This window comes from Vidua macroura, chromosome 18, assembly GCF_024509145.1.
Source record: "Vidua macroura isolate BioBank_ID:100142 chromosome 18, ASM2450914v1, whole genome shotgun sequence".
Taxonomy (NCBI): domain Eukaryota; kingdom Metazoa; phylum Chordata; class Aves; order Passeriformes; family Viduidae; genus Vidua; species Vidua macroura.
In genome coordinates, this window is record NC_071588.1 from 12,212,879 (window position 1) to 12,224,233 (window position 11,355).

The 11,355-nt window shown below is 53.4% G+C and overlaps 1 protein-coding gene across 3 annotated transcripts; it reads left to right on the forward strand.

Annotated features, from left to right (window-relative positions):
• The first annotated feature begins 6,561 nt into the window (after positions 1-6,561).
• On the forward strand, positions 6,562-11,355 carry DERL3 (derlin 3). 3 transcript variants are annotated; one of them, XM_053994122.1, is made up of 7 exons: positions 6,562-6,691; positions 6,796-6,861; positions 7,494-7,567; positions 8,029-8,122; positions 9,483-9,678; positions 10,116-10,206; positions 10,737-11,355. In XM_053994122.1, exons 1-7 carry the CDS (start codon positions 6,599-6,601, stop codon positions 10,849-10,851), a joined length of 729 nt encoding a protein of 242 aa, XP_053850097.1. In that variant the 5' UTR covers positions 6,562-6,598; the 3' UTR covers positions 10,852-11,355. The 3 variants fall into 3 exon arrangements, with proteins under 3 accessions (XP_053850097.1, XP_053850098.1, XP_053850099.1); XM_053994123.1 differs by having other exon boundaries at positions 6,799-6,861; XM_053994124.1 differs by having other exon boundaries at positions 10,687-10,762.

The following is an 11,355-nucleotide window of genomic DNA, read 5'->3' on the forward strand; positions in this document are numbered from 1 at the left end:
CTGAACTCAAAGTTGTCATAATCAGGGTGAAATATGATGCCATGTGCATGGGAGAGGAGTTATTTGGAGAACGTGATGGCAGTGTCTGCCTGCAGGAATAAGTGGTAATCCTGCCATTAGGAAAGACCATCAACACATGCTCTTTGATCTGTCACGAACTGAGAGGTTCCAATGTTTTAGTGTGTTTTTACACCAGAATCATCTGGACCGACTTCAAGGGGAGAAAAGGGGCCTCGTTTCCATCTGTGAGGCTTGGATCTACAGGATGAATTCTCCCTACAAACGCTACCCTGTAAATTGCAGAGAGATTTGGAGCAGCTCCTTGGCTGGTTGCTGACTTTCCCAAGCTCTAGCCTGGCTATTTCTGCAATCCCTTCTCACTTTCCTGTAAGGACCATCACTGTAAGATACAAAATGCCTCTGTTTATTTGTCCTGACTCTTGCAGAACTCACTCAGAATACAGAAGACAAATAATGAGATCTGCAAACAAGCCGCTTTCTCAAGAAACATGCAGCAGGTTTGCTGATTTCATGGTGAGAGCAATGTTTATGGAACTTAGTTGTTGAAATGGATTTTTCTTTGTAGGAAATGAGTGCCCTGCTGTGACACCAGTATTCTCAGTTCCAGCAGTTCGCTAATGTTCTTTATAAAAACCCCACAATTTATGTAAGTTCAAGGCACTGCATAAGAACGTCAGGAAATGAGCTTCATCACAGAGGTTTCTCAGGGCAGGGACCCAATGCAGACAGAGCCTCTGCTACCACACAGAGTCACTGGGACGCTTTCCAGAGCAGTGGAGATCCCTGGGAACTGAGTCCTTTGAGGACACGAGGGCTGAGACAGCCAAGGGAACTTGCTGCTTTCCCTTGCTAGCTGGGATTTTTGGATGTCAGAAGAACAGCTGTATGTTCTATGTGTTGGATCAGCAATCTGCCTTTTCCTCCACCTGATAAGCACTAGATCTTCTCTGGGAAAACTGAGAAAACTCAAAATACTAAAATAATGGAAATACCTTTTTTTTTTCAGTCCATTGTGAGCTGTAGGTCATGCTGTGGCTGAACGATTTTTTTTCCTTCCATCTCTGTAACAGACACTGATACAGGCAGTTAGTTGAAATTGAGTGACCTCAAGGCCAGAAGGAACAAAGTCCTTGCTTGAACAAAACCTCTGTTTCTGTGTGTGAGAGAAGAGCATTTAGACTCTACCAAATGGCATCAAATGTTGCTGAATGTTCCCGTCAGAAGAGAGGAAAATGTGTGCAGCAGTGTGAGAGTGTCAGACTCATCCTGGTTTCTTATTTAACAGTCCCTTCAGACAGAGCTTTTCATTAAAGCTGTGTCCTGGCTATTGAAAGGCAGCTGGACTGGGACTCATAGTCCTGCCTCTGGTGAAAACCAAAGTACAAATACCTTTTCTGACTCCTTGTAGGGGTCTTCAGCAGTTCTCAGCACGCTCAGTTGATTGCTGCTATTGTGAGTGGAGCACAGACCTCTTTTTATAAGACACAAGCATTGTTTTTCAGTTCTCTTGTTGATTTGGCCACAGTGCTTATGAAATGGATGTTACAAAATAAAGGCCCCTGAAGGATATTCCCTACTGACAGCTGTGTGAGGTGACCTGTGGTGTAGGGGACAGATCACAAGGCAAAAAAAAAAAAAAATTAACAAGAATTATTAAACACTGGAGAAAAATAACTGTGCAAAAAAACAGACATTTTCTTGTTTGATGTCTTCAACTCATGATCAGAAGCTGTTTTGGAAGAGGTGCTTTATTTGGATATGTGATGAGGCTCTGCTCAAGGAGATTTAAATGAGACATGCCAGACACAAAACTTTATTTTTGAACTAAAAACCATAGGAAATAAAAATAATATTAACTGTAATTTGCAGCAAACCCTGTGCAAACCACATGTCCTTGGAGGGCTGAACTCTAAGTGCTATCTTTAGTTTCTTTCTAACAAACAAACAAATTCAAAAATCCATCCAATTCTGTATGATTCACTTTCTCCTGACTTTAGCCATCACACTCCAGAGTTAGCTGATTTGGAACAAGAAATCCTTTAGTGAAGGAGGAAGAATTTTTATATGGCTATTACACATGGAAAAGTAAACATTTCGAGTGCCTCAACAGTTATGATTACACAGCTTATCTATGTGCAGCGGGTTCATGGAGCTCTTGCACCTCTCGTCCATGCCACCAAGGACTGAGTCTGGAGGCTGAAAGAACCTTCCAGAAAGGTCCTCCTGGCTGGTGTGCCTCACTTGTTCCTAGTGCCAGGGCATCAGGCACGTAGAGACCTCTTCTACACCAAGGCTACTGTGGGCTCAGGCATGGCATGTCCTGAGGTGAGACCTTGAACACAACTGGACTGAGACACAACAGGGTCTCACACCCTGGTGGGGGGGTCTCTCACCCCTACTGCGTGTCGGGGTATCTTCATTCCAGATGAAGGAAAGATTCGGGGCTGTAAGCAGGGGGTGGAGCATTACCCAAGCAAGGGGCTCGGGGTTATGTGGCCCGGGAGCGAATGCTCTCCCTCGAGTAGCCGACAGCCCAGCTGGAGGAGAAGCCTGTGCGTCACCAGGCCAGGCACGACTTGTCACAGCAGGACACGTTACAAAACATCAGCAGATGAAGTTACAAACAAAATGCCATGACGCTGAAGAGCAGAGGGCACATGTCAGCGGCTGGACACTCACAAGTGCGTGCCTGGGGCTGTTTTCCTGCCCCATCAGCTGCGGGCGGGGTGAGCGCCCTGCCAAGGGCGCCAGTGCTCGTTAGGGCCTGTGCTGACACGGCACAGCTCCTTTCATCCTGCGAGCCCCGGACTGCTGTGCTGGGCAAAATGGGAGCTGCTGCCTTTAAACAAAGCAGCTGTTTATCCTTGAAACAATTAGAGACGGCAGTTAGATCTTGAACTCGTTACTGAGCCCAAAACAATTATGATAAAAACAAGTTCCAGATGGGCTCAAAAGGAGTTGTTTTTGTCTTTACTGAATTAGAATGGATTCCATGTCTTCAAGTCCCTCTGGTATTTATGGACAGGAAACATGAATTACACACAATAATTTACTACAAACAAAAGAGATGACTGCTGCAACAGCCCATTTATCTTTGCTCATGTGCCTTCTTGAGGTTTATGTGCTGTTCAACTCATGGGGAGAGTTAATAGCATCTTTCTCTGTTTTCTAACTCTGCAGTTTTGGTTTGCAGAAACTGAGACAGGAAGCTGTTGAATTTATGCTGCAGGTTACTATCACCAAGCCTGCAGATGCACAGTGGGTAAATATTGTCTGGCAAAGAGATACCATCATGTTTCAGTTCTTCCTTTGAAGGACCTGTGCAAAGGTTACAGTTGGGAGTCCTTCCAGCAGTCCTCTGGCTGCTCCAAGAGCATGCAGACAGAAACCTTTCTCAAAGCCTGTCCAAAATGGACTGAAGTCTGGGCATCACACATATTTGTGTGGAAACTTTGAGTTTCTGACATCTTGGGTTTTGAAGCTGATGCTGCACACTGACAGCAATTGAGCTGATCCCCAAAGGAAGAGGAGCCCAGCAGATGGCAGGAAGCAATGCCACATCACTGTGCTACATCTGCTTTGAGTCCCCAGGCAGGGGCAGGACAAGGCAGGAGGAAATGAGTGACAGAACTCCTGGGCAGCATTTTTCTGGCAGTCCCTCTTACTTTCTTGTAGCTGAGACAAAGAGTTTGGCTTTGGGTTTTTTTCAGGCTTTTAGTTTGATTTCATGATTTTATAAAAGGCATCACTATGAAGGTGTGTATGTGAACCCAAATATGTGCCTGCACTGATGGGAACTTGTGGAAGGCCATAATTCCAAAAACCCATAAAATGTGGCACATTGTAGTAAAGATTAAAGCTGCCCTGGGTGTACTGTAGTGCATGAAGTCAGCTTGGCTGAGCTCCGAAGGGACTGAGATGGGCAGAAAGCAGCCTGGGAACTCAGGGTGACACTGAGATTTGTTTGGCCTCTCCCAGTGGGAGCTGGTGAGCTTCCCAATGCATTTCATCACTTCTCCCTCTTCCCCCATAAACCCTAGGCCTTAAGTAGAAGCCTGCACAAGTGGAGTTCTTCAGTTTTGGCTTGAAAATAAGGGAAGAGGAAAAAAAAAGGGAAACTAAGTATTACTTTTTTTTTTTTTTTTTTTAGATTTTATGCAATGTCTAATTTGCACATAATCTTTCACAGAGAGTGAGTGGGATTGATTATTTGGATTCCCATCTCTGTGGAGCTAGTGAGGACCTCCTTGCAGCAGAGAGGCTCCCAATATTCATCTCCCAGGCTTGGTTCAGATAAGGAAGGGGCAGGAATCATGGTGCTTGAATTCAGCTTCTGTCTAGTGTCCAGAAGCAGCAAGAGCAGATAGGAAACCTCTAATTCCCCACCCGAAGGAACAGGATACGTATTCATTTATTTAATTTATTATTCATTTATTGCCTCTCTGTTCTTCAACTCAGTTGCCCATTCTGCTGGGTCAGGAGCTGGCATGCTGGAGGGCTGAGCTGCAGCAGCGCAGCATTTGGGCTGAAACAGCCACATGAATAAGGGCAGCTCTTTGCAGAGCTCCTGGCCCGATGAATTTCCCTGCAAGCTCAGCTCTTCTCAACTGCCAGAGTTCTCACACCAATCCAAGCTCCCACCAAAAGCCTGTCCCCACACAGCCAAGCCTATTGACATTGGGGTCAGTGCGTGAGTGCTGCAGTTTGGGGTCCAAGTTCCTCACTCCGCTCCACTGCCAGCATCCCTAATGCAGCTCCTCCTTCTCCTCCAGCCCCACCAGAGGTGCTCTCAGCATCACAGTGCCCAGGGCACTGGAGCCCTTTCTCTGATCTGACAGACCCCACTGGTCTCTTGTCTTCTCCTCTCTCTCCCCCATTATGTTGCTTCAACCTCATATCCTGTCATCTTCCATCTGGGTTTTGTATTTCATCAAAGGGCACTCGGGATGGAGGTGCTGGAGGACACAAAGACTCCCTTCCCCCTCGGTAATTTCATTTCCCATTAACTGAAGGTTTAAAGGGAAATCTCAGGGCTCATTAAGGCTCTGATGACAGCTTAACCCCCTCTAGTACAAACCCAACACCAGGCCCATTCCTCATCTGAATCCAGGGTGGCTGTAACATTAGACCCGACTGCTGCGCAGGGCAGACAGGTCTGGGAAGCACAATCAGCAGGAGAGTGAAGGATGCCGGGTTTCTGGAGATGTGTATCAGCTCCGCTTCTCGGGAGCGCTGTCTGTGTGGGACACACGGGCAGAGACAGGCTCCGCTCCCTCCTGGCCAGGGAGGGCTCCTGAGCCCCGCACAGGCTCCGCTCCCTCCTGAGAGCCCCGCACAGGCTCCGCTCCCTCCCGAGGGCCGAGCACAGGCTCCGCTCCCTCCCGAGAGCCCAGCACAGGCTCCGCTCCCTCCTGAGAGCCCAGCACAGGCTCCGCTCCCTCCCGAGAGCCCAGCACAGGCTCCGCTCCCTCCCGAGAGCCCAGCACAGGCTCCGCTCCCTCCTGAGAGCCCAGCACAGGCTCCGCTCCCTCCCGAGAGCCCAGCCCAGGCTCCGCTCCTCCCGAGGGCCCAGCACAGGCTCCGCTCCCTCCCGAGAGCCCAGCCCAGGCTCCGCTCCTCCCGAGGGCCGAGTGCAGCGCTGCTGCTGTTCCCCGGGTCCCCTCAGCAGCCGGTGGGACCACACATCTCTTGGTTTCTACCAGCCACCTTATGCGACCTTGACAGCTCGGTGCGATCTCGTACAGCCTGGGGAAGCGCCTCACTGCTCCATGCGGGAGGCAGGAGAGGTTCCAGCAGGAATCACTGAAAACCCCAAGCCCTTTGTGCCTTAGTGAATACAAAGCCCTTCTGATCAATGAAGCAAGCGGCAACACACCCGGGCTGGGGCAGCGGCACCGCCGCCCTTCTCCCAGCGCGCCTCCCCGCAGCGGGCTCCTCTCCCTCCGAGCCAGCGGGGCAGCACCGCGCCGAGAGCCCCCGGCTCTCGGGGACACTGCGGGGCCGCAGCGGGACGCACCGCGGCTCCCTCGGCCGCGGCAGGAACCGGGCGGACGCTTCCCCGGCCGAGCAGGTCAGGGCCACTGTCTCAGGACCCGCGGCACAGCCCCGCGCCTGGTCCACCGCCTAAGCCGAGTGCTCCGCCGTGCCCTGCACCTCGGCCGCCCCGCCCGGCCCCTCCCGGCTCCGCTCCTCCCGCCCGGCCCGGCCCCGCCCGGCCCCGCCCGGCCCCGCTCCTCCCGCCCGGCCCCGCCCGGCCCCGCCCGTCCCCGCTCCTCCCGCCCGGCCCGGCCCCGCCCGGCCCCGCCCGTCCCCGCTCCTCCCGCCCCGCCCCGCCCGGCCCCGCCCGGCCCCGCCCGGCCCCGCCCGGCCCCGCCCGGCGCTGCCGCTGCCGCGGGGCGGGGCCGCTCCGGGTTGGCGGCGGCCGCGGGCCGGGGCCATGAGGCGCGCTCCCATTGGCCGGTGCGCGCCGCCTGTCGCGCGGGGATTGGCCGGGCTGTCCCCGCGGGGGCGGGGCGTGCGGCGGCGCGGGTGGTGGGGCGTTAAAGGCGCCGCGTCGGGCGGGCGGAGCGGCGCGGCCATGGCGTACCAGGGCTTCGCGCAGGAGTACCTGGGCATGCCGGCCGTGACCCGCGCCTACACCACCGCCTGCGTGCTCACCACCGCCGCCGTGGTGAGCGGGGGCCGCGCCGGGGGGGCGGGGGGGGGCCGCGGGGCGGGAGCCGGGGCTGGCCGAGGGCAGCGCGTGATGGCAGCTGCTCTGCGTGTCTCCCACAGCAGCTGGAGTTCATCACCCCCTTCCAGCTGTACTTCAACCCCGACCTCATCTTCAGGAAGTTCCAGGTGAGGCCTCGCTCGGGCTGTGGGGCCCGCTGCGCCCCTTCCAGCGAGGGGCGGCTGTGAGCGCGGGGGCCCTGGGTGTCCCGGCAGTGCTGTGTCATCCCGAGGGGCTCCTGTGCCACTGCTCCAGCCTTCCCTGAGTGCTGCGAGCCGGGTCAGCCACAGAGCGTCCCTTCTTGTCACGGGCACCTGCGTGGGGAGAACTCCTCCCAGCCTTTCCCTGCCACACACCACCTTGGCTTTTCCTTGACTCAAAAGCCATCTCTTCCTCCTCTGTTACACCGTGTGTGGCCGCTGCTGTTGGGCTGGTTGGAGAGGGCTTTATTGTAGAGAGGCGTGAAAAATAATTGATTTGGCTCTGGGTGCTGAATTGTGGCTGTCTGACCTCTCTAGAAAAGTAGAGAAATCTTCTTTTCCATACCTGGAAAGGTGAGACACTCTAATGTACCAGGGTATCATGTAAGGAGGTCCCACTAGAGGGTGGAGCAGCTGCCTGGTGTCCTGGGGTAGTTCTGAAGGGACAGGTGCATGACTGAGCATTCATCCCCTGTGGACAGTGTGATGGGCTGCTCTACATGTGATGAGGAGAGACCTCTGCCCACCTCCTTTTCTCTCTCCTCTCTCTTCTCTTTCAGATATGGAGGCTGATCACCAACTTCCTCTTTTTTGGGCCCCTGGGATTCAGTTTCTTTTTCAACATGATATTTCTGTATCCTTTGGTCTCAGTGAAGTTCTCTGCTCCCATTTTGGCTTAGATGCAACTCTCCCCATCCACCTTCCCCCCCAGCATGGCTTGCCTTGGCAGCACTCCAGGGCTGTGGGTTCTTCCCTTGGCTCTTTTGAATTGAAGCCGTGAGCCTCGTGCCCCTCCATCTGTGCTTGCTGCAGGGCAGACCCTGCCTAAAGGGAAGCTGGCAGTGCTGCTGCTGTGGCTCTTGCTGGAGAGCAGTGCCCATTCCTGGGGTGAGCTCTGGCTGAAGCACAGCAGGTGCCTCTCTCTGTCCAGGGGTCAGTGGTGTGAGGTGCAGCTTGCACTGTTCTGCTCTGGGCTCAGCTTCCTGGGATGCAAGAGCGTGCAGCAGCTTGTTCCTGGGCAGTGCTGCTGTGGGCACAGGGTGGCCAGCTGTTAATTTCCTATACTGCAACCCCTCCCTTCTCTCCTGCTCTCAGGTACAGGTACTGCCGCATGCTAGAAGAAGGCTCCTTCCGTGGAAGGACGGCTGACTTTGTCTTCATGTTCCTCTTTGGAGGGTTTCTCATGACAGTATCCTTTTGAGCTGGTTGAGGCTCCTTGGTGTCTCTGAGATGCTGTGGATAGTGAGGGCTTGTCTGCTACCTCTGTGTCCCGGCTGTGCTGTGGAGCAGGTACCTGCCTGCTGAGCAGCACAGCTGCTTCATCAACCTTCTTGGTGCCTCAGGGCAGAGAGCCTTGTGCCCCAGGCCTGCCAGGCTCATGCCCTGAGACCTGGGAGAGCTCTGCTGAGCGTTAGTGCAGGGGCAGCTTCTGGCTGGATGGCACAGCTTGTGCTCCTCGTCCTTCCCACCCCTGGCTTGGCCAGTGCCTCATCCAGTGTGCTTAGAGGAGAGAAGAGCTGCCTGTGGCTGTGCTGCTGTCTGCAGAAGTGCTGAAGCCCCTGGCAAGGGGCTGGGCTGCCTCATCCCTGAAGAGGACACGTGGCAGAGTGCTCGGGAGGCTCAGCCCGAAAGGAGGCCACGTGTTCTGCTGCAAGAACCTGTCCAGCTGTGCCAGGGCCACTGACTGAGCTCTGGTGAGTGCAGCACGGCTGTGATTGTGTGAGGCTGGCTCAGGACAGAGGCAGGAACGTGGAGCCATGAGGACAAGGAATGGGTTCCCACATACTCAGCATGTGTGAGCCCAGAGCTTGCAGCCTGTCAGTAGCTGGAGGTACCATCACACAGCTTAAGTTCTTTTCACAACACAGGAATCTGCTGGTGAAATTTATTTCCCGCCCAAGGATAAACCTTCTCTAAATATCTTCTGCTGTCCTCTGCAGATGGCTCAGAGCACTGCTGTCCCCACGGAGCTCTGCATGAAGCTGTGTGAGCCATTAGAATCCAGGTGGCTGCAGCAGCCACGTGCTTGACGAGACGTGGATTTGGAGCCCAACTACAACAAGGGCAGGGGAAATTTTTGCCTCTATCTCCTTGTGCTCTGAAGAAGAGGACTGTGAATTCCAAGAGCCATCTCACTGCTGAACTTCTCTAGAAGGCAGATAGTGGATGTGAGCTAGTTGTTAAGATATGCCACTGTCCCAAGTGCTGTAAAACTGTGAAAGCCCTTCTTTGTAGGTCATTTTGATGTTCATTTTGCAAAGGTGACTATAGAACTCTCTGTCTCTGGTGGTTGTTGACATCAGCTTAAGGAGTGAACAACCTGCATGTGCACTCCAGAGTGTCTTGTTCTGGGGTGGCATGAAGGGAGATGTGTGTGGGGACAGTGGTGGTCAGTATATCTCAGCCAGGAAAGGCTTGGTGACATGGGCAGTGTCTGGGAACGCTGTGATCAGCTGTCTCTAGCTTGGGTTTCCTGTCCCAAAGCACGCTGTGCTGCCTGGAGGTGTGCACAGGGTGGGTAGGTTTTTCCTTGACTCGGTAGTTCCCAGCTGTTTGGACTCTTTGCCAGCCTGTTTTTCCTGGGCCAGGCTTTCACCATCATGCTGGTGTACGTGTGGAGTCGCAGGAACCCTTACATCCGCATGAACTTTTTTGGGCTTCTTAACTTCCAAGCCCCCTTCCTGCCCTGGGTCCTGATGGGATTCTCTCTGCTCCTAGGCAACTCCATCATCATCGATCTGCTGGGTAAGCCAAAGCTGGTGGGTGATGGGAACAAGGACACCTTGCAGGCACAGCACTCAGTCCTCATGGGTGCTACTGGGACACTGGCACCTTCTCTTGGTTCCACCTGACCTAAGATGTTGGGTTTCCTAAGTGAGCTGCCTGGGCTCGGGCCTGGGCTTTTGCTTGTGACCTGCTTTTTGGTGTGTCTGTCCTGGGGTAGGAGCTGGGTATGGTGAGCTCTGACACTCTGCTGTGTCTGGTCTCCTGGGTGTGCAATGCTGCCCTCAGGCTAATGGGCTCTCTGCATGCTGATCACAGCAACCTGCACCATCCCTGGCTCTGGAGGGAGCTGGATGTGGGCACACAGCTGGGGGGTTCTTAGAGTTTTGCCCAGCAGCTCTGGTTCAGCTGGCAAAGGAGTTGCAGCTGTGCCTGACCTTGGTGGCATCTCTCCCCAGGGATTGCAGTGGGTCATATCTATTATTTCTTGGAAGATGTTTTCCCCAATCAGCCTGGAGGAAAGAAGTTGCTGTTAACCCCTGGCTTTCTGTAAGTAAAGTTGATTCTTTCTGGGCTTTGCTGTGGGCTTTCCCAACCTGATCACTTCCATAGCAAACTGTGACCATGAGAGGCCACTGCCTGCTGACAGCACCTCAGCTCCACAGGTCATGGATTGCTGCATTATTTGCACATTATATACACGTGTACAGGGCCCATACAGCAGCTGCTGCTACCTTCAGCTTTGCTAGTAGAACTAGAGTCTGCTTACTGCTTCTGGAAATGCTAGATGGAGGCAGGACTTTTTCTGATGTATTTTCATCGTTTAAGAAAGCAGAATATGTTCTGCTTTGTGCACTGACAATCAAATCTGACCTGGTGATCAAGGAAGGAGGTACTGTCATCACTGTGTGTTGAGCTGAGCAAAAGAATGGTTGGTGATGGTGCAATGGGCCAGTGGCTGTGGCTGACAGCCAAGCCCCACAGAGGGCCAGGGTGTTCCTAGGAGGGCTGGGGGTTTGTCATCCTCAGCTCAGTTTCCTAACCTGCCTGCCTGCTGGGATGGGCACGTCCCTTGCCAGGAAGATGGTTTTTGACACACCTGAAGAGGATCCCAATTACAACCCTCTCCCTGAGGATCATCCAGAACACCAGCCTAGAGACCAAGACCAGAACGAGCAACAGCATCCACAGTAGCATGGGGGACTTCTTCATGTGGCCAGATTCCTCCCTTCTGGCTGGACTTTGGCTGTGGCCCAGAGATCCTACTGGAATAACACCAGTTGCCATTCCGATGTGTGGTGTGTCGCTGTTTGTGTGGGTGACCCATCTTCCCCTTGTACAAAGTGGATCCACAGAGCTTTGCACACAAGAACTCCTGAATGCTTACAGAGGTGTTCTAGGGACGTGGCTGAAGCTGTGAAGGCTCCTCAGTTCCCTGGTGTGGAATAAGTATCAAATGGGGTGTTAAACCAGTTCCTCCTTCTGCTGTCAATGACTTGCTGTGTGCCAGGTCACTCTTGCCCTCTCTACAAAGATGCACCTGGCCCTCACTCTTGTGAGACCTCTTTGTGGGCTTTCAAGGAAGTAGTTCTGTACCATGGTAGAATGCAGCTCAGCCTCTTTCTTTCCTTTATGTCCCCCACTCCTTTTCTGGTGGTTGTTTCCAAAGAGTCTTTACATTAAAGTCTTTATTTTTCA